The following is a 26,307-nucleotide window of genomic DNA, read 5'->3' on the forward strand; positions in this document are numbered from 1 at the left end:
ACTACGGGACAATTTAGCATGGCCAATCCACCCTAACCTGCACATCCCTGGGCACTACAGGACAATTTAGCATGGCCAATCCACCCTAACCTGCACATCCCTGGGCACTACGGGACAATTTAGCATGACCAATCCACCCTAACCTGCACATCCCTGGGCACTATGGGACAATTTAGCATGGCCAATCCACCCTAACCTGCACATCCTTGGGCACTACGGGGCAATTTAGCATGGCCAATCCACCCTAACCTGCACATCCCTGGGCACTACGGGGCAATTTAGCATGGCCAATCCACCCTAACCTGCACATCCCTGGGCACGACGGGACAATTTAGCATGGCCAATCCACCCTAACCTGCACATCCCTGGCACTAGGGGGCAATTTAGCATGGCCAATCCACCCTAACCTGCACATCCCTGGGCACTAGGGGACAATTTAGCATGGCCAACCCACCCTAACCTGCACATCCCTGGGCACTACGGGGCAATTTAGCATGGCCAGTCCACCCTAACCTGCACATCCCTGGGCACTACGGGACAATTTAGCATGGCCAATCCACCCTAACCTGCACATCCCTGGGCACGATGGGACAATTTAGCATGGCCAACCCACCCTAACCTGCACATCCTTGGGCACTACGGGGCAATTTAGCATGGCCAATCCACCCTAACCTGCACATCCCTGGGCACTACGGGGCAATTTAGCATGGCCAATCCACCCTAACCTGCACATCCCTGGGCACTACGGGACAATTTAGCATGGCCAACCCACCCTAACCTGCACATCCCTGGCACTAGGGGGCAATTTAGCATGGCCAATCCACCCTAACCTGCACATCACTGGGCACTACGGGACAAGTTAGCATGGCCAATCCACCCTAACCTGCACATCTTTGGACTGTGGGAGGAAACCCACGCACACATGGAGAGAGAATCTTACCTTACGCTGTAAGCTGCTTGTGTTTCATTGGCAGGCCGTACGGAAGGTGAAAGCATTCAGGGAGACCGTGGTGGTGTGGCCATTTGCAAATCCTGAAGGGGAGCTGGCTGACACAGGCCCCAGGAGTGCTTAATGAAAGGTGGCCAGCAGACAAAGCACACACTGGGGACATGTACAGAGGATGTCTGTCACCCTGCATCCCCCTCCCTGTCCCACAGGATACTGAGGCCAATGGCAATGCACTCCAGTCTCCCTCCTCCACCTGTGCTCCTGGACTGATGTGGTCCTCCTTCGACACGTCCTCTTAATTCGTTACAAATGCTGAAGAGCCAAACAGATGGCTGAGCTCATGGGAAAACTCCGCACCCTGCACTCCCCACCCATAAAGAAGTCCGCCCTTCTGAATATATTTGTTGAAATAAGGACACGATCAAGACAGCAATTAAACTCTTACTTGACCTCCTCAGATTTTACTTAACACCAGTTGATACACGGGCTCCCAAAGGGAATTGTGAAGTTGACAGATACAGTTATTTTTCCCCCAAGTACGTAAAAGCGTATGGTATGAAGAAGGATTTGGATTGCTTCTGTCTGCCGGGACTTCTCGTCTTGAACACAGCTCTAGAATGATGCCACGTTGTAATTACACACTCCCAAAGGTGACAGCAGGGAAGATCACACTCCTCATCCCCACACACTTTACCACCCCACCCAGTCTAATCCCACTCACACCCCTCACTCCCTTTAATATCCCACCCAGTCTAATCCCACTCACACCCCTCACTCCCTTTAATATCCCACCCAGTCTAATCCCACTCACACCCCTCACTCTCTTTAATATCCCACCCAGTCTAATTCCACTCACACCCCTCACTCTCTTTAATATCCCACCCAGTCTAATCCCACTCACACCCCTCACTCTCTTCAATATCCCACCCAGTCTAATCCCACTCACACCCCTCACTCCCTTTAATATCCCACCCAGTCTAATCCCCCTCACTCCCTTTAATATCCCACCCAGTCTAATCCCACTCTCCCCTCACTCCCTTTAATATCCCACCCAGTCTAATCCCACTCTCCCCCTCACTCCCTTTAATATCCCACCCAGTCTAATCCCCCTCACTCCCTTTAATATCCCACCCAGTCTAATCCCCCTCACTCCCTTTAATATCCCACCCAGTCTAATCCCACTCTCCCCTCACTCCCTTTAATATCCCACCCAGTCTAATCCCACTCTCCCCTTCACTCCCTTTAATATCCCACCCAGTCTAATCCCCCTCACTCCCTTTAATATCCCACCCAGTCTAATCCCCCTCACTCCCTTTAATATCCCACCCAGTCTAATCCCACTCTCCCCCTCACCCCCTTTAATATCCCACCCAGTCTAATCCCACTCACACACCCGACTCCCTTTAATATCCCACCCAGTCTAATCCCACTCTCCCCCTCACCCTTTAACATCCTTTCCCACTATAATTTGCCTCACTGCCCACCCTGTCTAATATCCCACTCTCCAGTGCAGATGAACAGTCACATGGGGAATGGGAGCAGGGAGCTCACATCCCCAAACCCTGGTTAAGAGTAATTGTGTTGAAATGGGTGTCGTTTCTCTGAGGTCACATCAGTATTTCTTAGTCCTGTTGCTCCTGTGTTGCATCACCCAGAGCAGAGTCAGAGTGTGAAGGGGAGAAATTTAACTCAGGATTGAATGTTCTGTATAAGAGACCTTTATATCGTGAGCTTCAAAAACAAGGTACATGAATTGCACTTTGCAAGGTTTTCTGCTACTTCTAGTTACACGTGACCATCCCATATCACTGTAATTAGTTACTTGGCTACCCATTACTTACACTACATCCCCAACAAGTCTGGCCTTCTGCCCATTTCATGCTTTACATTAGATTCCAGCACCACAGATCAAACCCATCAAACCCACTGTGGAGGCTATTCACAGAATCGCTACAGTGCAAGAACAAACCATTCAGCCCATCGCATTTGTACCACCTCCCCTGCCCCCCAAAGAGCATCCCACCCAGAGCCGCCCCTATCCCTGTAACCCTGCACTTCCCAAGACTAACCCACCGAGCCGACACGTCACAGACAGTTTCCCCATGGCCAATCCACCCTAACCTGCACATCCCTGGGCACTATGGGACAATTGAGCATGGCCAATCCACCCTAACCTGCACATCCCTGGGCACTATGGGACAATTGAGCATGGCCAATCCACCCTAACCTGCACATCCCTGGGCACTATGGGACAATTTAGCATGGCCCATCCACCCTAACCTGCACATCCATGGGCACTATGGGACAATTTAGCATGGCCAATCCACCCTAACCTGCACATCCCTGGGCACTACGGGGCAATTTAGCATGGCCAATCCACCCTAACCTGCACATCCCTGGGCACTACGGGACAATTTAGCATGGCCAATCCACCCTAACCTGCACATCCCTGGGCACTACGGGGCAATTTAGCATGGCCAATCCACCCTAACCTGCACATCCCTGGGCACTACGGGACAATTTAGCATGGCCAATCCACTCGAACCTGCACATCCCTGGGCACTACGGGGCAATTTAGCATGGCCAATCCACCCTAACCTGCACATCCCTGGGCACTATGGGACAATTTAGCATGGCCAATCCACCCTAACCTGCACATCCCTGGGCACTATGAGACAATTTAGCATGGCCAATCCACCCTAACCTGCACATCCCTGGGCACTACGGGACAATTTAGCATGGCCAATCCACTCGAACCTGCACATCTCTGGGCACTATGGGACATTTTAGCATGGCCAATCCACCCTAACCTGCACATCCCTGGGCACTATGGGACAATTTAGCATGGCCAATCCACCCTAACCTGCACATCCCTGGGCACTATGAGACAATTTAGCATGGCCAATCCACCCTAACCTGCACATCCCTGGGCACTACGGGACAATGTAGCATGGCCAATCCACCCTAACCTGGACATCGTTGGACACTATGGGACAATTTAGCATGGCCAATCCACCCTAATCTGGACATCTTTGGACACTATGGCACAATTTAGCATGGCCAATCCACCCTAACCTGGACATCTTTGGACACTATGGGACAATTTAGCATGGCCAATCCACCCTAACCTACACATCCCTGGGCACTATGGGACAATTTAGCATGGCCAATCCACCCTAACCTGGACATCTTTGGACTGCAGGAGGAAACCGGAGCACCCGGAGGAAACCCATGCAGAAAGCGCAGTCGCCCTAAGGCTGGGATTGCTCACTGGTCCCTGGTGCTGAGGCAGAGTGTTTTGCTAACGACCGAGGTAGATTGGCAGATTTACCAAAAGGTTGGCTTGCAAATCCATGAGGTCGCGGGTATTAATACAAGCTGAGTAGGTATCACGGGCCTCACATGACAAGGCTTGTGGGGGGGGGGGCGGGGGGGAAGTGGGGGTGAAACGCTTTTTAAAACTGTCCTCTGAAAATTTGATAACTGGCAGACAAATGGTGGTGAGGGGGGTCGGGGGCAGTCCCATTGGTGTGGGATGCAGAGAGCCCCACCCCCATCAGTGAGGGTTCAGATTCCTCAACACAGTGTCCATCCCTGCCACTGGGCCAGCACAGGCACCAAGAGGCCGAAGGGCCATCTCCTGTGTGGAGGGATTCGAACAGCACTGGGGTTTTCTAATGATTGGGTGGTAGTGGTGGGGGTCTCTACATTGCACAGGCCGCAGTGGGTCTGTGCAGCGGCTCACCAACTCGCCCGGGGGCAATTAGGGACAGGGAGGGAGACACACAGCAGGATGGGTTTGGGCAAGTCACTGGCCAGCTGCTCCTGGTGTGGAGCGCTGCCACCCTCTGGTGGCACAGCCTGTTACTGCATGCATAACCCACTTTTAAATCAGAGACTCGTACAGCATCAAAACAGAGCCTTCGGCCCAACGCATCCGTGCTGACCAGATACCTCAAATCAATGTAGTCCCGTTTTCCAGCACTTGGCCCATCTCCCTCTCAAACCTTCCTATTCATGTATGCTGGACATTACGGGGCAATTTAGCACGGCCTTTCCACCCTAACCTGCACAGCCCTGGACACTACGGGACATTTTAAATGCTGTCATTGTACCAGCCTCCACCACTTCCTCTGGCAGCTCATTCCATGCACGTACCACCCTCTGTGTGAAAAAGTTACCCCTCAGCTCCCTTTTCCCTCTCACCCTAACCCTATGCCCCTCTAGTTCTGGACTCCCCCACCCCAGGGAAAAGACCTTGTCTATTTACCCTATCTGTGTCCCTCATGATTTTATAAACCTCTATAAGGTCACCCCTCAGCCTCCGACGCTCCGGGGAAAACAGCCCCAGCCTGTTCAGCCTCTCCCTATAGCTCAAATCCTCCAACCCTGGCAACATCCTTGTAAATCTTTTCTGAACCCTTTCAAGTTTCACAACATCTTCCTGATAGGAAGGAGACCAGAATTGCACACAATATTCCAACTGTGACCTAACCAATGTCCTGTACAGCCGCAACATGACCTCCCAACTCCTGTACTCAATACTCTGACCAATAAAGGAAAGCATACCAAACGCCTCCTTCACTATCCTATCTACCTGCGACTCCACTTTCAAGGAGCTATGAACCTGCACTCCAAGGTCTCGCTGTTTGGCAAGTGCTGAGGTGTGTGTGTGTGAGGGTCTGTCTGTCTGTCTGTGTGGCACTTGCACTTGGTGTGCAGAGGGGCGCACACACGTATGTGGGGGTGTATGGAAAGAGTCACATGACCTCCCCCCATTAGCCACTGGGTCAGAAACACTGCTTGCAGCGAGTGAGAGAACTCAGACTTCTTTTGCACCCACAAATATCAGAAATAATATTTATTGATTTTTGAATAAAGCCATTCTCACACTGCTGGGCCAGTCGGAGGAGATTGCCACCGGGCTAGCCACCCAGGGGCTAAAGATTTTGGGGAGGGGGGGGGGGGTGTGGAGGGGAAGGGTGTGCGCGGTACTCAAGTTCCAATCCCACCACTGGCACCTGGTGGGACTGCAATCCGAACGGATTGAACCTGGAATTGGAAGCAAGTCTCAGAGATGGTCAGCATGGAAAAAGACCTTTCAGCCCATCACTTCAGAGAGACAGAACCACCTCACTTAGCACAGTGACCGTGAAACCATCATGGTGGGGGGGGGCTATAAACCCGACTGCATTTACCAATTAGGGGGAACGGGAGCGTGGGGATATCTTACTCGGTCTGGGCCCAGACACACACACACACAGCGCGAAGGGGTCAGCTCTCACCTGCCCTCTGAGGAACGCTCAAGGGGCAATTAGGAACAGGGGGCAGCAAAAGAGAAATAAGGTGGACATAAGATTGCTCGCTGAGCCGGAAGGTCCGTTTGCCGTCACCGTACTAGGTAACGTCATCAGTGAGCCTCCGGGTGAAGCACTTGGTGGTATGGTCTGCTTTCTACCCGTGTGTTTAGGCTTCCTTGGGTTGGTAATGTCATTTCCTGCGTTGGTGATGTCATTTCCGGTGCTGTTTCTCAGAGGGTGATAGGTGGGATCCGAAACGGTGTGCGTGTTGGCAGAGTTCCGGTTGGAATACCATACTTCTAGAAATACTCGTGGACATGGCAAACAACAGAGACACGCGCGAGGATTCCTACAAGCATGGCATTCCAGCCGGAACTCTGCCAACACACACACCGTTCTGGATCACCCTCTGAGAAACAGGACCGGAAATGACATCACCAGCACAGGAAATGACATCAACCCAAGGAAACCTAAACACACAAATAGAAAGCGGGTCACTAACAGCAGCGCTTCGCCAGAGGCTCACTGATGACGTGACCTAGTAGGGTGACGCAATGTCTGACAACGGACCTTCCAGCTCAGCGAGCAAACCTACCTCCAGAACATCGACCCAAGCGACAAATCTTCTCCAAACGCGAGAAATAAGCTCGTGGGCGGGAGGGAGAGACGGGAGGGGATGGGGACTGCTCTCCTAGGAGAGGGGACTGATGGTGGTTTTGCAAACAGGGGAGCCGGGGGCTGGGCACAGCGGATTAGGGAGAAGTTGCTCGTGAGAGAGGGGAGAGGGGAGCAGGGAGACATGGAGGAAGGAAGAGAAAAGCTCTCACGCCGCGAGTCGTTAGGGTCTGTTAAGCGCCGTCTGGAAACGTGGCGGGGGCAGGTTGAGTAGAAGGCGTGGCGGGGGTTGGGGGAGGGGCGTGGGATGGTTCTTTCGGATAGAAGCGTTAGGCAGGGAGACAGAGTGAAAGAAGGAGATTGGCAGTCGGTGACGATGTTCGCAGGAAGAGCCGAAAGGCCGCTTTCTCCGAGGTTACCAGTTGGACTGTGCTGACAGAATGACAAATGTTGGTCATGACCAGAGCAGAAGACGGGTGTGGGAGGGGACTGGGGGTAAACGTTACTTCAGTGACCCCCTCCCCAACCCTGCAGCCCGCAAGGGGCTGCCGAAGCAGCTGATGGGGGCGAGAGTCCAAGATGATCGAGCTGCTTGCTCTGCTCTCTCCTTGTTCTTGCGCCGGGAGCCAGTCGGGAGATTCCGGAGCAGGGTCGGTGAGAGGGGTGGCACTGGGCCGGTAGATCCGGCTAAGGTACAAAAGGCACGGTCCGCGCCAAACCCTGTCTGAGGCAGATACATACACTCACACCGAGGTCGCCTCGCAAGGGAGTGCGGAGGGGATGGAGAGACCCTGGCCACCCCCGCCTCCCCCCAACAATCCCTTCTGCTGGGTATCCATCACTCCTCACTCTCCTTTACAGAGGGGGAGCTCAGAGGGCAGTGAGGGAGAGGAGGGGGGAGAAGCGAGGGGGAAGAGGGGGAGAGACGAGGCGAGGGGGGAGGAGGGGGAGAGACACGAGGTGAGGAGGGAGGAGGGGGGAGGAGGGGGGAGAGATGAGGCGAGGGGGGAGGAGAGGGAGAGACGAGGCGAGGGGGAGGAGGGGGAGAGACGAGGCGAGGGGGAGGAGGGGGAGAGGCGAGGCGAGGGGGGAGGAGAGGGAGAGACGAGGCGAGGGGGAGGAGGGGGAGAGACGAGGCGAGGGGGAGGAGGGGGAGAGGCGAGGCGAGGGGGAGGAGGGGGGAGAGACAAGGCGAGGGGGGAGGAGGGGGAGAGACGAGGCGAGGGGGAGGAGGGGGAGAGACGAGTCGAGGGGGAGGAGGGGGGAGAGACAAGGCGAGGGGGGAGGAGGGGGGAGAGACAAGGCGAGGGGGGAGGAGGGGGAGAGATGAGGCGAGGGGGAGGAGGGGGGAGAGACGAGGCGAGGGGGAGGGAGGGGGGAGAGACAAGGCGAGGGGGGAGGAGGGGGAGAGATGAGGCGAGGGGGAGGAGGGGGGAGAGATGAGGCGAGGGGGAGAGACGAGACAGAGGGGGTGGGGGGTGGGGGGGCAGTCCCTCAGAGCAGCCGGTGAACACACTCAGTCCCTGGGTATTCGGGCAGGTTCAGGCCATACTTCCTGTCCAGCGCGGGGGGGACAAAGCGCCCCCCGAGGTAGTGGTAGCGTCCGTGGAAGTGAGCGGCTGCTTTCTTGGGGGCAGTCAGGGAGATGAGGAGGTCAGGCTGGATCCCAGTGGGATTACCTTTCTCCACATCCCAACCTGCCGCAGGGAGGGGGAAGAGGGAGAGAGAGGGAGGGAGGGGGGAAAAGACGGGAGGGGGGGGGAGGGAAGACGGGAGGGGGGGGAGGGAAGACGGGAGGGGGGGGGGAGGGAAGACGGGAGGGGGGGGGAGGGAAGACGGGAGGGGGGGGGAGGGAAGACGGGAGGGGGGGGGAGGGAAGACGGGAGGGGGGGAGGGAAGACGGGAGTGGGGGGAGGGAAGACGGGAGGGGGGGAGGGAAGACGGGAGGGGGGGGAGGGAAGACGGGAGGGGGGGGGGAGGGAAGACGGGAGGGGGGGGAGGGAAGACGGGAGGGGGGGGAGGGAAGACGGGAGGGGGGGGAGGGAAGACGGGAGGGGGGGGGAGGGAAGACGGGAGGGGGGGGGAGGGAAGACGGGAGGGGGGGAGGGAAGACGGGAGGGGGGGGGAGGGAAGACGGGAGGGGGGGGGAGGGAAGACGGGAGGGGGGGGGAGGGAAGACGGGAGGGGGGGGGAGGGAAGACGGGAGGGGGGGGGGAGGGAAGACGGGAGGGGGGGGGAGGGAAGACGGGAGGGGGGGGGAGGGAAGACGGGAGGGGGGGGGAGGGAAGACGGGAGGGGGGGGAGGGAAGACGGGAGGGGGGGGAGGGAAGACGGGAGGGGGAGGGAAGACGGGAGGGGGTGGGAAGACGGGAGGGGGTGGGAAGACGGGAGGGGGAGGGAAGACGGGAGGGGGAGGGAAGACGGGAGGGGGAGGGAAGACGGGAGGGGGAGGGAAGACGGGAGGGGGTGGGAAGACGGGAGGGGGTGGGAAGACGGGAGGGGGTGGGAAGACGGGAGGGGGTGGGAAGACGGGAGGGGGTGGGAAGACGGGAGGGGGTGGGAAGACGGGAGGGGGTGGGAAGACGGGAGGGGGTGGGAAGACGGGAGGGGGTGGGAAGACGGGAGGGGGTGGGAAGACGGGAGGGGGTGGGAAGACGGGAGGGGGTGGGAAGACGGGAGGGGGTGGGAAGACGGGAGGGGGTGGGAAGACGGGAGGGGGTGGGAAGACGGGAGGGGGTGGGAAGACGGGAGGGGGTGGGAAGACGGGAGGGGGTGGGAAGACGGGAGGGGGTGGGAAGACGGGAGGGGGTGGGAAGACGGGAGGGGGTGGGAAGACGGGAGGGGGTGGGAAGACGGGAGGGGGTGGGAAGACGGGAGGGGGTGGGAAGACGGGAGGGGGGTGGGAAGACGGGAGGGGGTGGGAAGACGGGAGGGGGTGGGAAGACGGGAGGGGGTGGGAAGACGGGAGGGGGTGGGAAGACGGGAGGGGGTGGGAAGACGGGAGGGGGTGGGAAGACGGGAGGGGGTGGGAAGACGGGAGGGGGTGGGAAGACGGGAGGGGGTGGGAAGACGGGAGGGGGTGGGAAGACGGGAGGGGGTGGGAAGACGGGAGGGGGTGGGAAGACGGGAGGGGGTGGGAAGACGGGAGGGGGTGGGAAGACGGGAGGGGGTGGGAAGACGGGAGGGGGTGGGAAGACGGGAGGGGGTGGGAAGACGGGAGGGGGTGGGAAGACGGGAGGGGGTGGGAAGACGGGAGGGGGTGGGAAGACGGGAGGGGGTGGGAAGACGGGAGGGGGTGGGAAGACGGGAGGGGGTGGGAAGACGGGAGGGGGTGGGAAGACGGGAGGGGGTGGGAAGACGGGAGGGGGTGGGAAGACGGGAGGGGGTGGGAAGACGGGAGGGGGTGGGAAGACGGGAGGGGGTGGGAAGACGGGAGGGGGTGGGAAGACGGGAGGGGGTGGGAAGACGGGAGGGGGTGGGAAGACGGGAGGGGGTGGGAAGACGGGAGGGGGTGGGAAGACGGGAGGGGGTGGGAAGACGGGAGGGGGTGGGAAGACGGGAGGGGGTGGGAAGACGGGAGGGGGTGGGAAGACGGGAGGGGGTGGGAAGACGGGAGGGGGTGGGAAGACGGGAGGGGGTGGGAAGACGGGAGGGGGTGGGAAGACGGGAGGGGGTGGGAAGACGGGAGGGGGTGGGAAGACGGGAGGGGGTGGGAAGACGGGAGGGGGTGGGAAGACGGGAGGGGGTGGGAAGACGGGAGGGGGTGGGAAGACGGGAGGGGGTGGGAAGACGGGAGGGGGTGGGAAGACGGGAGGGGGTGGGAAGACGGGAGGGGGTGGGAAGACGGGAGGGGGAGGGAAGACGGGAGGGGGAGGGAAGACGGGAGGGGGAGGGAAGACGGGAGGGGGAGGGAAGACGGGAGGGGGAGGGAAGACGGGAGGGGGAGGGAAGACGGGAGGGGGAGGGAAGACGGGAGGGGGAGGGAAGACGGGAGGGGGAGGGAAGACGGGAGGGGGAGGGAAGACGGGAGGGGGTGGGAAGAGAGAGACGCGGAATGAAGGGGGTGTGAGAGAGAGAGAGAAAAAAATGAGTGAGTTGGGGCTAAAACGATGCCCAATAATAAGGCTTCACACCCCACCCCCTCCATCCTTGAAATTATTCCCATTGGACAGTAATGGGAACTCAATATGGAGTCATAGAGATGTACAGCACAGAAACAGACCCTTCGGTCCAACCCGTCCATGCTGACCAGATATCCCAATCCAATCTAGTCCCACCTGCCAGCACCCGGCCCATATCCCTCCAAACCCTTCCTATTCACACCCCCATCCAGATGCCTTTTAAATGCTGTCACTGTACCAGCCCCCACCACTTCCTCTGGCAGCTCATTCCACTCACGCACCACCCTCTGTATGAAAGAGTTACCCCTTTCCCCCTCTCACCCTAACCCTATGCCCCTCTAGTTCTGGACTCCCCCACTCAGGAGAAAAGACTTTGCCTATTCACCCTATCCATGCCCCTCATGATTTTATAAACCTCTGTAAGGTCACCCCCTCAGCCTCCGACGCTCCAGGGAAAACAGCCCCAGACTGTTCAGCCTCTCCCTGCAGCTGAGCAGGAAAGATTAGGACATCACGAGAGGAAGCCATTCAGCCCCTCAAGCCTAGCCCGTTGCTCAGCGAGAGATCCAAGTCTTGGACACACTCACGATGATGGGACCTCCTGGGTTAGAGACTTCCAGTGAGTTGCCCTCAAAGTGAGGGAGGAAGTTCTCAGACCCAAATGATCTCACAGAGGGAGACCACCCCAGCAGCGCACACCATAAGGGGATCCTGGGTGGGAAGAGACAACCCTTCCTGCGTCCACGCTGTCCTGTAACGGAAGCTGCGCGAGGGTTGGAGAGTGTCGAGGTGAGATCTCACCAGGAGTACTGACCCACAGAGGGATACTGAGTGAGTCAGAGCGAGTGCAGCACCCCTCCCACCCCAAGGCCCGACAGCTGGAAGGGTAGGACTGCCCCATTAGGAGAGGCAGACGTACTGAGACTGTATCGTTGTGAAAGAAACAGCCCTTTCTGGGCTCGACAGGGGAGATAAAGGAAGGATTTTCCCCACTGGGAGGGGAACAACAGTTAGGAACAAAGAAATAGTTGGAGGGTGAGGGGCACCTACACTCCCTCCCTATCTCTGTCACCCCCTCCAGCCCCCTACACCCCCTCCCTATCTCTGTCACCCCCTCCAGCCCCCTACACCCCCTCCCTATCTCTGTCACCCCCTCCAGGCCCCTACACCCCCTCCCTATCTCTGTCACCCCCTCCAGGCCCCTACACCCCCTCCCTATCTCTGTCACCCCCTCCAGGCCCTACACCCCCTCCCTGTCTCTGTCACCCCCTCCAGCCCCTACACTCCCTCCCTATCTCTGTCACCCCCTCCAGCCCCCTACACCCCCTCCCTATCTCTGTCACCCCCTCCAGGCCCCTACACCCCCTCCCTATCTCTGTCACCCCCTCCAGGCCCCTACACCCCCTCCCTGTCTCTGTCACCCCCTCCAGGCCCCTACACCCCCTCCCTATCTCTGTCACCCCCTCCAGCCCCTACACCCCCTCCCTATCTCTGTCTCCCCCTCCAGGCCCCTACACCCCCTCCCTGTCTCTGTCACCTCCTCCAGCCCCCTACACCCCCTCCCTATCTCTGTCACCCCTCCAGCCCCTACACCCCTCCCTATCTCTGTCACCACCTCCAGCCCCCTACACCCCCTCCCTATCTCTGTCACCCCCTTCAGCCCCTACACCCCCTCCCTATCTCTGTTACCACCTCCAGCCCCCGACACCCCCTTCCATCTCTGTCACCCACTCCAGCCCCCTACACCCCCTCCCTATCTCTGTCACCCCCTCCAGGCCCCTACACCCCCTCCCTATCTCTGGCAGCCCCTCCAGCCCCCTACACCCCTCCCTATCTCTGTCACACCCTCCAGCCCCCTACACCCCCTCCCTATCTCTGTCACCCCCTCCAGCCCCTACACCCCCTCCCTATCTCTGTCACCCCCACCAGGCGCTACACCCCCTCCTATCTCTGTCACTCCTCCAGCCCCCCCCCACCCCCCCTCCTATCTCTGTCACCCCCTCCAGCCCCTACACCCCCTCCCTATCTCTGTCACCCCCTCCAGCCCCTACACCCCCTCCCTATCTCTGTCACCCCCTCCAGCCCCTACACCCCCTCCCTATCTCTGTCACCCCCTCCAGCCCCCCTCCTATCTCTGTCACCCTCTCCAGCCCCACTACCCCCCCCTCCTATCTCTGTCACTCCCTCCAGCCCCCCCCACCCCCCCTCCTATCTCTGTCACCCCCTCCAGCCCGCTACACTCCCTCCCTATCTCTGTCACCCCCTCCAGCCCCTACACACCCTCCCTATCTCTGTCACCCCCTCCAGCCCCTACACCCACTCCCTATCTCTGTCACCCCCTCCAGGCCGTACACCCACTCCCTATCTCTGTCACCCCTCCAGCCCCTACACCCACTCCCTATCTCTGTCACCCCCTCCAGCCCCTACACCCCTCCCTATCTCTGTCACCCCTCCAGCCCCTACACCCACTCCCTATCTCTGTCACCCCCTCCAGGCCGTACACCCACTCCCTATCTCTGTCACCCCCTCCAGCCCCTACAACCCCCTCCCTATCTCTGTCACCCCCTCCAGGCTCTACACCCCACCTCCCTATCTCTGTCACCTCCTCCAGCCCCTACAACCCCCTCCCTATCTCTGTCACCCCCTCCAGCCCCTACACCCCCTCCCTATCTCTGTCACCCCCTCCAGCCCCTACACCTCCTCCCTATCTCTGTCACCCTCCTCCAGCCCCTACACCCCCTCCCTATCTCTGTCACCCCCTCCAGCCCCTACACGACCTCCCTATCTCTGTCACCCCCTCCAGCCCCCTACCCCCCCTCCTATCTCTGTACCCCCTCCAGGCCGTACACCCCCTCCCTATCTCTGTCACCCCCTCCAGCCCCTACAACCCCCTCCCTATCTCTGTCACCCCCTCCAGGCCGTACACCCCCTCCCTATCTCTGTCACCCCCTCCAGCCCCTACACCCCCTCCCCATCTCTGTCACCCCCTCCAGCCCCTACACCCCCTCCCTATCTCTGTCACCCCCTCCAGCCCCTACACCCACTCCCTGTCTCTGTCACCCCCTCCAGCCCCTACACCCCCTCCCTATCTCTGGTCTCCTCCTCCAGCCCCTACACCCCCTCCCTATCTCTGTCACCCCCTCCAGCCCCTACACCCCCTCCCTATCTCTGTCACCCCCTCCAGCCCCCTACACCCCCTCCCTATCTCTGTCACCCCCTCCAGCCCCCTACACCCCCTCCCTATCTCTGTCACCCCCTCCAGCCCCCTATGCCCCCTCCCTATCTCTGTCACCCCCTCCAGCCCCTACACCCCCTCCCTATCTCTGTCACCCCCTCCAGCCCCTACACCCCCTCCCTATCTCTGTCACCCCCTCCAGCCCCTACACCCACTCCCTATCTCTGTCACCCCCTCCAGCCCCTACACCCACTCCCTATCTCTGTCACCCCCTCCAGGCACCCTACACCCCCTCCCTATCTCTGTCACCTCCACAGCCCCTACACCCCTCCCTATCTCTGTCACCCCCTCCAGCCCCCCTACCCCCCTCCTATCTCTGTCACTCCCTCCAGCCCCCCCCTACCCCCCTCCTATCTCTGTCACTCCCTCCAGCACCCCCTACCCCCCCCATCTCGGTCACCCCCTCCAGCCCCTACACCCCCTCCCTATCTCTGTCCCCCCCTCCAGCCCCTACACCCCCTCCCTATCTCTGTCCCCCCCTCCAGCCCCTACACCCCCTCCCCTATCTCTGTCCCCCCCTCCAGCCCCTACACCCCCCTCCCTATCTCTGTCCCACCCTCCAGCCCCTACACCCCCTCCCTATCTCTGTCCCCCCCTCCAGCCCCTACACCCCCTCCCTATCTCTGTCCCCCCCCTCCAGCCCCTACACCCCCTCCCTATCTCTGTCCCCCCCTCCAGCCCCTACAACCCCCTCCCTATCTCTGTCACCCCCTCCAGCCCCTACACCCCCTCCCTATCTCTGTCACCCCCTCCAGCCCTACACCCCCTCCCTATCTCTGTCACCCCCTCCAGCCCCTACACCCCCTCCCTATCTCTGTCACCCCCTCCAGCCCCTACACCCCCTATCCCCCCACCTTGTGATGGGGGGGTCTCTGGAATTCTCCCAAAACCGACCCCCCAAAAAATGTTGTTCATTTGCAGTTATGGCCTGGTGGGAATTACCGCTGAACGGGTAACCCACAGACCCCAGCGGGGGGGGGGGGGGGGGGGGGGGGGGGGGGGGGGGGGGGCGGGTTCAAATCCCATCGTGGCAGATGGTGGGACTTGTAAACATCAAACATTGGGAATGACGACCGTGAATCCACTGCCGACGGTGGGAAAAGGCCCCAGCCGGCTCCCCATTCGGGAAGGAATCGGCCACCCTGTACCTGGTCTGGCCTACCCATGACTCCCGGAGCCACCCCCAGCGATGGAGGTCGACTCTTGACTGGCCCCAGGGTGGGCAACAGATGCCGGCCCAGCCAGCAGTGCCCTCATCCTGTGAATGGGTATGGTGGCAGTTTGGGGGGGTGGGGGAGGGGAGGGGAATGCGCCCACAGGTTACACTGATGGTGGGATGTTGGCTCAGAGCTGGGCGGGGGAGGGGCAGCGGGGAGGACGGCCATGATCTGCAGACCTGAGGGGGGCCGCCTCGCCCCGGTGTTCCCCAGCTGTGGGGGGGGGCGCCGCGCTCTCACCTGAGGGGATGTCCACGCTGGCGACAGGTACAGTGACCCCCTCGAGGGTGCCCAGGACGGAGGCAAACGGCTCACGCACCTCGCCCTTGAAGCTGAAGCCAAAGATGGCGTCCACCACGAGGTTGTAGACCTCATCGATGAACAACGACTGCCCGGAGACAGGGCGGGGGTGGGGGGGGGGGGAATAAAATAAAACGGAGGCATCAGATGTTAACTCGGCCAGCGCCCTCCGCGCAGCTAGGGGGCGACCGCGGACCCTCGGAGCAGCACGCGACAGAACCCCAGCGACACGTCAAGCAGCACGTCAGCCAATGGGATTGCAGGGTTGGCATCGAAGAGCATCTCAGACAGACCAAGGCAGAGGAGCAGTCCTGGGTGGTCGGAGTGGTTTACGGAGAGAATTCCCCAGCACGTCAACCTCCCTCCTCCTCCTCCTCCTTCACAACCCCCCGCCCCACCCCCAACAGAAGGCTGAAGGGTTGGTCCCCCACGGGAATCTTTGGACGCGCAGCACGTTGCGAACGGAGAGATCTCTGAGAATCGGGGAGTGTGACAGAGATAGGGAGGAGGTGTAGGGGGCTGGAGAGGGTGACAGTGATAGGGAGGGGGTGTAGGGGCTGGAGGGGGTGACAGAGATAGGGAGGGGGTGTAGGGGCTGACAGAGATAGGGAGGGGGTGACAGAGATAGGGAGGGGGTGACAGAGATAGGGAGGGGGTGACAGAGATAGGGAGGGGGTGACAGAGATAGGGAGGGGGTGACAGAGATAGGGAGGGGGTGACAGAGATAGGAAGGGGGTGACAGAGACAGGGAGGGGGTGACAGAGATAGGGAGGGGGTGACAGAGATAGGGAGGGGGTGACAGAGATAGGAAGGGGGTGACAGAGACAGGGAGGGGGTGTATGGGCTGGAGGGGATGACAGAGACAGGGAGGGGGTGGAGGGGGTGTAGGGGCTGGAGGGGGCGACAGAGACAGGGAGGGGGTGTAGGGGCTGGAGGGGGCGACAGGGACAGGGAGGGGGTGTAGGGGCTGGAGGGGGCGACAGGGACAGGGAGGGGGCGACAGGGACAGGGAGGGGGCGACAGGGACAGGGAGGGGGCGACAGGGACAGGGAGGGGGCGACAGGGACAGGGAGGGGGCGACAGGGACAGGGAGGGGGCGACAGGGACAGGGAGGGGGCGACAGGGACAGGGAGGGGGCGACAGGGACAGGGAGGGGGCGACAGGGACAGGGAGGGGGCGACAGGGACAGGGAGGGGGCGACAGGGACAGGGAGGGGGCGACAGGGACAGGGAGGGGGCGACAGGGACAGGGAGGGGGCGACAGGGACAGGGAGGGGGCGACAGGGACAGGGAGGGGGCGACAGGGACAGGGAGGGGGCGACAGGGACAGGGAGGGGGCGACAGGGACAGGGAGGGGGCGACAGGGACAGGGAGGGGGCGACAGGGACAGGGAGGGGGCGACAGGGACAGGGAGGGGGCGACAGGGACAGGGAGGGGGCGACAGGGACAGGGAGGGGGCGACAGGGACAGGGAGGGGGCGACAGGGACAGGGAGGGGGCGACAGGGACAGGGAGGGGGCGACAGGGACAGGGAGGGGGCGACAGGGACAGGGAGGGGGCGACAGGGACAGGGAGGGGGCGTAGGGGGCGACAGGGAGGGGGCGTAGGGGGCGACAGGGAGGGGGCGTAGGGGGCGACGGGGACAGGGAGGGGGCGTAGGGGGCGACAGGGACAGGGAGGGGGCGTAGGGGGCGACAGGGACAGGGAGGGGGCGTAGGGGGCGACAGGGACAGGGAGGGGATGTAGGGGGGGACAGGGAGGGGATGTAGGGGGTGACAGGGACAGGGAGGGGATGTAGGGGGTGACAGGGACAGGATGTAGGGGGTGACAGGGACGGGGAGGGGATGTAGGGGGTGACAGGGACAGGGAGGGGGGTGTAGGGGGTGACAGGGACAGGGAGGGGGTGTAGCGGGGGACAGGGACAGGGAGGGGGTGTAGGGGGTGACAGGGACAGGGAGGGGGTGTAGGGGGCGACAGGGACGGGGAGGGGGTGTAGGGGGCGCCAGGGACAGGGAGGGGATGTAGGGGGCGACAGGGACAGGGAGGGGGTGTAGCGGGGGACAGGGACAGGGAGGGGATGTAGGGGGCGACAGGGACAGGGAGGCGGCGTAGGGGGCGACAGGGACAGGGAGGGGGCGTAGGGGGCGACAGGGACAGGGAGGGGGCGTAGGGGGCGACAGGGACAGGGAGGGGGCGTAGGGGGTGACAGGGACAGGGAGGGGGCGTAGGGGGTGACAGGGACAGGGAGGGGATGTAGGGGGTGTCAGGGACAGGGAGGGGATGTAGGGGGGGACAGGGAGGGGATGTAGGGGGCGACAGGGACAGGGAGGGGATGTAGGGGGGGACAGGGACAGGGAGGGGGTGTAGGGGGTGACAGGGACAGGGAGGGGGTGTAGGGAGTGACAGGGACAGGGAGGGGGTGTAGGGGGCGACAGGGACAGGGAGGGGATGTAGGGGGTGTCAGGGACAGGAAGGGGGCGTAGGGGGTGACAGGGACAGGGAGGGGGTGTAGGGGGCGACAGGGACAGGGAGGGGGTGTAGGGGGCGACAGGGACGGGGAGGGGGCGTAGGGGGCGACAGGGACGGGGAGGGGGCGTAGGGGGCGACAGGGACGGGGAGGGGGCGTAGGGGGCGACAGGGACGGGGAGGGGGCGTAGGGGGTGACAGGGAGGGGGCGTAGGGGGCGACAGGGACAGGGAGGGGGCGACAGGGACAGGGAGGGGGTGTAGGGGGTGACAGGGACAGGGAGGGGATGTAGGGGGTGACAGGGACAGGGAGGGGATGTAGGGGGGGACAGGGAGGGGATGTAGGGGGGGACAGGGAGGGGATGTAGGGGGCGACAGGGACAGGGAGGGGGTGTAGGGGGTGTCAGGGACAGGGAGGGGGCGTAGGGGGTGACAGGGACAGGGAGGGGATGTAGGGGGGGACAGGGAGGGGATGTAGGGGGCGACAGGGACAGGGAGGGGGTGTAGGGGGTGTCAGGGACAGGGAGGGGTGTAGGGGGTGACAGGGACAGGGAGGGGGTGTAGGGGGTGACAGGGACAGGGAGGGGATGTAGGGGGGGACAGGGAGGGGATGTAGGGGGTGACAGGGACAGGGAGGGGATGTAGGGGGTGACAGGGACAGGGAGGGGGTGTAGGGGGTGACAGGGACAGGGAGGGGGTGTAGGGGGTGACAGGGACAGGGAGGGGATGTAGGGGGTGACAGGGACAGGGAGGGGATGTAGGGGGTGACAGGGACAGGGAGGGGGTGTGGGGGGGGACAGGGACGGGGAGGGGATGTAGGGGGTGACAGGGACAGGGAGGGGGTGTAGCGGGGGACAGGGACAGGGAGGGGATGTAGGGGGCGACAGGGACAGGGAGGGGATGTAGGGGGCGACAGGGACAGGGAGGGGATGTAGGGGGGGACAGGGAGGGGATGTAGGGGGTGACAGGGACAGGGAGGGGATGTAGGGGGCGACAGGGACAGGGAGGGGATGTAGGGGGCGACAGGGACGGGGAGGGGATGTAGGGGGTGACAGGGACGGGGAGGGGGTGTAGGGGGTGACAGGGACGGGGTGTAGGGGGTGACAGGGAGGGGGCGTAGGGGGTGACAGGGACGGGATGTAGGGGGTGACAGGGACAGGGACGGGGTGTAGGGGGTGACAGGGACGGGGTGTAGGGGGTGACAGGGACGGGGTGTAGGGGGTGACAGGGACGGGGTGTAGGGGGTGACAGGGACGGGGTGTAGGGGGTGACAGGGATGGGGTGTAGGGGGTGACAGGGACGGGGGCGTAGGGGGTGACAGGGACGGGGGCGTAGGGGGTGACAGGGACGGGGGCGTAGGGGGTGACAGGGACGGGGTGTAGGGGGTGACAGGGACGGGGTGTAGGGGGTGACAGGGACGGGGTGTAGGGGGTGACAGGGAGGGGGTGTAGGGGGTGACAGGGACGGGGTGTAGGGGGTGACAGGGAGGGGGCGTAGGGGGCGACAGGGACGGGGAGGGGGTGTATGGGGTGACAGGGACAGGGACGGGGTGTAGGGGGTGACAGGGACAGGGTGTAGGGGGTGACAGGGAGGGGGTGTAGGGGGTGACAGGGAGGGGGTGTAGGGGGTGACAGGGAGGGGGTGTAGGGGGTGTAGGGGGTGACAGGGACGGGGTGTAGGGGGTGACAGGGACGGGGTGTAGGGGGTGACAGGGACGGGGTGTAGGGGGTGACAGGGACGGGGTGTAGGGGGTGACAGGGACGGGGTGTAGGGGGTGACAGGGACGGGGTGTAGGGGGTGACAGGGACGGGGTGTAGGGGGTGACAGGGACGGGGAGGGGGTGTGGGGGGGGACAGAGACAGGGAGGGGGTGTGGGGGGGGACAGAGACAGGGAGGGGGTGTGGGGGGGGGAAACAGAGACAGGGAGGGGGTGTAAGGGGGCACAGGGATAGGGAGAGGGTGTGGGGGGGGGACAGGGACAGGGAGAGGGTGTGGGGGGGGCAGGGACAGGGAGAGGGTGTGGGGGGGGCAGGGACAGGGAGGGGGTGTGGGGGGGAACAGGGACAGGGAGGGGGTGTAGGGGGTGACAGGGACAGGGAGGGGTGTAGGGGGTGACAGGGACAGGGAGGGGGTGTAGGGGGGACAGGGAGCGGGTGTAGGGGGGACAGGGAGCGGATGTAGGGGGTGACAGGGAGGGGGTGTAGGGGCGGACAGGGAGGGAATGTAGGGGGTGACAGGGACAGGGAGGGGGTGTAGGGGGTGACAGGGACAGGGAGGGGGTGTAGGGGGTGACAGGGACAGGGAGGGGATGTAGGGGGTGACAGGGACAGGGAGGGGATGTAGGGGGTGACAGGGACAGGGAGGGGATGTAGGGGGTGACAGGGACAGGGAGGGGATGTAGGGGGTGACAGGGACAGGGAGGGGATGTAGGGGGTGACAGGGACAGGGAGGGGATGTAGGGGGTGACAGGGACAGGGAGGGGATGTAGGGGGTGACAGGGACAGGGAGGGGATGTAGGGGGTGACAGGGACAGTGAGGGGATGTAGGGGGTGACAGGGACAGGGAGGGGGTGTAGGGGGGACAGGGACTGGATGTAGGGGGTGACAGGGACAGGGAGGGGATGTCGGGGGGGACAGGGAGGGGGTGTAGCGGGGGACAGGGAGGGGGTGTAGCGGGTGACAGGGAGGGGGTGTAGCGGGGGACAGGGAGGGGGTGTAGCGGGGGACAGGGAGGGGGTGTAGCGGGGGACAGGGAGGGGGTGTAGCGGGGGACAGGGACAGGGAGGGGGTGTAGGGGGTGACAGGGACAGGGAGGGGATGTAGGGGGTGACAGGGACAGGGAGGGGGTGTAGGGGGGACAGGGAGCGGATGTATGGGGTGACAGGGACAGGGAGGGGGTGTAGGGGGGACAGGGAGCGGATGTATGGGGTGACAGGGACAGGGAGGGGGTGTAGGGGGTGACAGGGACAGGGAGGGGGTGTAGGGGGCTGGGGGCGATGATGGGGAGGGTTGAGGAGGCGAGTCGCGTGTTCAACAGGGAGGATGCCAGTTGGAAAACCAGAGGTGTTGCTGGACTCGGGGTTGGTGTCGGTTTCCGAGTGCAGGGTGTAGTCTGAGCGGGGTCTGGGGGCTGTCTCCCTGTTCAGAGAAGCTGCAACACGGGAGTGAGTGAGGATAGGAGGATAGGAGGTGATAAAAACACGGTCGCAGGGCTCAGCCACCCTCAAGGGGTTTCTGGTGAACGTCAGACAGCAACAAGGTCTCTGGGGGCCTTGTAGACGGTACATCCTGCTGCGACTGAGCATCCGGGGGGGGGGTTGGGGCTGGGTGGAGGGAGGGGGCGGATGTGTGTGTGGTGCCAATCGAGCAGGGTGAGGGGAGCTGCTTTGTCCCTGGACAGTGTCGAGCTTCCCGAGTGTTGTCGGATTTGCCTCCCCGTCCAGGGGCGAGTGGGGAGTATTCCCTCACCCTCCTGACTCGTGCCTCCATCGATGGTTGGACAGGCTTTGGGGGAGCGGAGTCACTCATTGCCGGATTCCCAGCCTCAGACCAGTTCCCACAGCATCAGGGGATAGAGGTTGGAGTGGACAGAGAGCCGCACGCACAGTTCCTCACCTCAGAAGGAAATTCAGTCAGGAAGGGGATGTCCATCTTCTGGCACTGGGTGGTGAGAGCCTCGAAGAGGGGTTTGCTCGGGCGCTTTGGGTAGAAAATGCTGGGTTCGTAGCCCTGCAAGAGAGAGGGGGGGAGGGAACATCAACAGAGAGACACCAAGACAGCAAGCAGTGTCCGATAGCGGGATAAGCTGGACTCGCTCCTACAATAAGGCACTGCAGACACTGGCTGCGAGATTAACTCACTCACTGAGATCATCTGATGGAAGGGGGAGCGCGAGACAGATGGATGGAGAGAAGGAGTTTAATCCTCCCATCTCCTGCTAGTAATGAACACTCCCATCTCAGCTGGTTTGGAACCATTCAGTCCCATCTCACACATCCGAGTAAACCATGGCTCAGATCTCTCTTCATTCACAAAGGCTCTCCCCCCTGGCCCAGCGTCTCCAACACTTGGTCATGGGGAAAGATTCCTCTTCATCGTCTTCACCCACGTTTACATCACTCCTAAATCTTCCACACCCAAAGGTAACCAAACTGATTGCACTGTGCTTTCCGAATGTAACCTTTCACCACAAGGCGCTTGGTTTCTGGTGAATCGGAACTGCCCCGTCCCACCTACAAGGTGGGTTTACAGTTTCCTCAGCTTTACTCTGTATCTAACCCCCGTGCTGTCCCTGACCCTGGGAGTGTTTGATGGGAGACAGTGTAGAGGGAGCTTTACATTGTATCTCACCACGTTCTGACCCTGTCCCTGGGATGGGTGGGGGTGGGGGGAACAGTGTAGTGGGAGCTTTACTCTGTATCTAACCCCATGCTGACCCTGTCCCTGGGATGGGGGGGGGGGGACAGTGTACAGGGAGCTTTACCCTGTATCTAACCCCATGCTGTCCCTGTCCCTGGGATGGGGGGACAGTGTAGACGGAGCTTTACCCTGTATCTAACCCCATGCTGACCCTGTCCCTGGGATGGGTGGGGGTACAGTGTAGAGGGAGCTTTACCCTGTATCTAACCCCGTGCTGACCCTGTCCCTGGGATGGGTGGGGGTACAGTGTAGAGGGAGCTTTACCCTGTATCTAACCCCATGCTGTCCCTGTCCCTGGGATGGGTGGGGGGGGGCGGGGGAGGACAGTGTAGTGGGAGCTTTACCCTGTATCTAACCCCGTACTGACCCTGTCCCTGGCATGGGGGGGGGGGGAGACAGTGTACAGGGAGCTTTACCCTGTATCTAACCCTATGCTGTCCCTGTCCCTGGGATGGGGGGACAGTGTAGAGGGAGCTTTACCCTGTATCTAACCCCGTGCTGACCCTGTCCCTGGGATGGGTGGGGGGGGGGGGGGGGGGGGGGGTACAGTGTAGAGGGAGCTTTACCCTGTATCTAACCCTGTGCTGACCCTGTCCCTGGGAGTGTTGTGACAGGTATTGTGGGGAATGCTCTATTCCCAATGTTGAGAGACATTGCTTCTAGTTTAAAGGGGGAGGAGTGGGCCTGAACTTACAAACAGCTTGAGGTGGCGCGCGCACACCAGCCCATCTCCCCCGTTGTTCCCCGGTCCACACAGCACCAACACGGTGGGGGTCTGTTTCCGTAGCGAGGACAGAGGGTACGCCTGGCAAGACAGGGAAAGAAGGGAGACAGCAAGGTTGGTAAACACGTCCTTGCAAGAGAGTTCAGCCATTGATGGTGGAAGATGATGTTTCCCGTGGGAATCCAGCACTAGCGGGATACAGGGACATCGATATCCGAGCCAAAAGGAACGGACTATTTGAGCGGTCGCGGATTAATCCCCAAAACACAAGCCATTCAGCCCCTTCGAGTATGTTCCGCCATTTAACACAATCGTGGCTGATCTCATCTTGGTCTCAACCCCAGCTTCTTGCCCGCTCCCCATCACCCTTTGACCCATTATAAATCTGTCTGTCTCCTCCTCAAATCTCAATCAGAGATATTCCGTTGCTGCCTACCACACCCCACTTCATATTTCTACCAGAATGAACGCGAGATACTGCAGGTGCTGGAATTCTTAAGTAAAATCACAATACTGCAGTGATGAGGGAGAAACTGAGGGACTGCAGATCAGAGTCAAAGTGCGTGGTGCTGGAAAAGCACAGCCAACGTCCGAGGAGCAGGAGAATCGACGTTTCGAGCATAAGCCCTTCATCAGGAATGAGGGGGTGGGCCAAGGGAGCTGAGATAAATGGGAGGGATGGGAGGGACGGGGGGGGGGGGGGAAGGTAGCTGGGAACGTGATAGCTGGATGGAGGGGGGGGGGGTGTGACAGGGACAGGTCGGAAAGGAGGACGGAGTGAATGGGCGAGAAAGAGAGAGAGAGCGCACGTGCGAAAGAGAAACAGAACATGACAGAGAGAGAGGGACTGCGAGAGATTAAAAGCAAATGTTTTGATGATGGATCACTGGACTCAGAGTCATCGAGACGTACAGTACAGAAACAGACCCTTTGGTCGAACTTGCCCATACCAACCAGATGTCCTAACCCTAATCTAGTCCCAGTCCTCATTACAGACAAGCAGGAGGCTGAAGGAACACAGCAAGCCAGGCAGCATCAGGGATCCTGAAGAAGGGTTACACCCGCAATGATCAATTCTCCACCTCCTGAAGCTGCCTGGCTTGCTGTGTTTTTCCTGCCTCCTGCTTGTCTACCTTGGATTCCAGTATCTGGAGTTATTGTTTTGTCTCTCGTCCCAATTACCAGCCCTTGGCCCATATCCCTCTAACCCCTTCCTATCCAGATGCCTTTTAAATGCTGTCATTGTACCAGCCCCCACCACTTCCTCTGGCAGCTCGTTCCATACACAGACCAAGGGAAGGAAAGGACAAAGAGTCTACGTACAATCTACTGGTGTTATTGCAACGCTTCAGAAGTGCAGAATTTCAAAATGAATTTCACAGCAGTTGGGCACGTACCTTGGCAATAGCAATTGCACAGCTCAAACCCGCCAACTCCATCAGCTGGTCCACACTGAACTTGTACTCACTGAACAACTCTTGGTCAATGGCCTGGGCCTCTTCCTGACTGGGGAGGGGCAGCACAGAGAGAGAGACAGACAGACAGACAGACACATACACACACACACACACAGACGCAGAGAGAGAGAGACAGAGAGACAGAGACAGACGCACACAGTCAAACAACGAGAGAGAGATACGCACAAGAGAGGGAGACACACACAGACGCAGAGAGAGAGACAGACAGACACACACAGTCAAACAACGAGAGAGAGATACGCACAAAAAGAGAGAGAGACACACACACAGACGCAGAGAGACAGAGAGAGAGACATACACACGGACGCACAGAGAGAGAGAGAGAGACAGAGAGACACACACGGACGCACAGAGAGAGAGAGACAGAGAGAGAGACACACACACACACAGACACACAGTGAGAGAGACAGACAGACAGAGAGAGAAAGACAGAGATGGACAGAGAGAGAGAGAGACACACAGAGAGGGGCAGAGAGAGATGGACAGAAAGAGTATTCACTCAGCACAGATTTAAAATAAACATCTGGCTGTCCAAGTGCCATCCCCTTCAGCTGATGCCACCCCTATTTAAAACAGAAAAATCCCAACAATGGAGGCCAACCTGGGTTTGGTGTGGGGGACTCAAAAATCAAAGGAAGGTACAAGGTAACACTGGAGTGGAGGCTGGGAGGATTTTGACATTCACCCCTTCATGAGGGGGGCAGGGGGGTGTTAAAATGAAGGGGCCTCTGGTTCTGAGAACCACTCGATCCTCCCAACAGAACAGCCCGGCAACCCGTGTTTGCATTCTTACCGACGCTGGCCTGGGTGTCTTAGCTTTCAGTCAGCTAATAAAACACCCTGAGCACTTGTAAGGAAAGACCGTCCACTGGAATGAGGGGCGATCGCGGCCAGCAGGCACCACGCTGGGCTTACTCTTGCAGACTTTGTGGGAGGCTGCAAGGCTCGTTTTCCCAGCCCACCCTCGGCATCCTGCCCGGTGGACTCAGACCGGGTGGCTTACCCCAGGTACTTCACTGATTTCTCGCCCAACGTCGAACAGCTGGGGTCCATCTTCCCGGGCATGAGCTGCCACCACCGGGGGGTCTTCGGGCACAGGAAGGCAGGAGCCCGTGAGATACCGCAGTGCGACGAGGCGAGAACGCTCAGGCCCAGGAGGCTCCTGATCCCAAACATTCAGGGGGGGGGGGGGGAAACAAAAGGGGCAGCACGCAGCCTAGAGGAGAGAGAACAAACAGGGGGCTGAGCTCACACTTTGTACCACAGCAGGGCCACCTCCCCCGCGCTGACCCTCTGACAGTGTAGCACTCCCTCAGCCCTGACCCTCTGACAGTGTAGCACTCCCTCAGCCCTGACCCTCTGACAGTGTGGCCCCCCCTCAACCCTGACCCTCCGACAGTGTGGCCCTCCCTCAGCACTGACCCTCTGACAGAGTGGCCCTCCCTCAGCCCTGAACCTCTGACAGTGTGGCCCTCCCTCAGCACTGA

At 61.0% G+C, this 26,307-nt stretch overlaps 1 protein-coding gene across 2 annotated transcripts; it reads right to left on the reverse strand.

Annotated features, from left to right (window-relative positions):
* Positions 1–8,258: 8,258 nt before the first annotated feature.
* Positions 8,259–26,094, reverse strand: naxe (NAD(P)HX epimerase). Of its 2 annotated transcripts, XM_087985185.1 has the most exons (6): positions 25,824–26,076; positions 24,740–24,848; positions 23,313–23,423; positions 21,815–21,928; positions 15,678–15,825; positions 8,262–8,561 (listed from the first exon to the last, which is right to left on the reverse strand). In XM_087985185.1, exons 1-6 carry the CDS (start codon positions 25,994–25,996, stop codon positions 8,359–8,361), a joined length of 858 nt encoding a protein of 285 aa, XP_087841311.1. In that variant the 5' UTR covers positions 25,997–26,076; the 3' UTR covers positions 8,262–8,358. The 2 variants fall into 2 exon arrangements, with proteins under 2 accessions (XP_087841312.1, XP_087841311.1); XM_087985186.1 differs by lacking the exon at positions 23,313–23,423 and having other exon boundaries at positions 8,259–8,561; positions 25,824–26,094.
* Between the last annotated feature and the right edge of the window lie 213 nt (positions 26,095–26,307).

This window comes from Chiloscyllium plagiosum, unplaced genomic scaffold (genome assembly GCF_037043375.1).
Source record: "Chiloscyllium plagiosum isolate Xiang-an unplaced genomic scaffold, Cpla_swu_hap1 HiC_scaffold_50, whole genome shotgun sequence".
NCBI classification, from domain to species: domain Eukaryota; kingdom Metazoa; phylum Chordata; class Chondrichthyes; order Orectolobiformes; family Hemiscylliidae; genus Chiloscyllium; species Chiloscyllium plagiosum.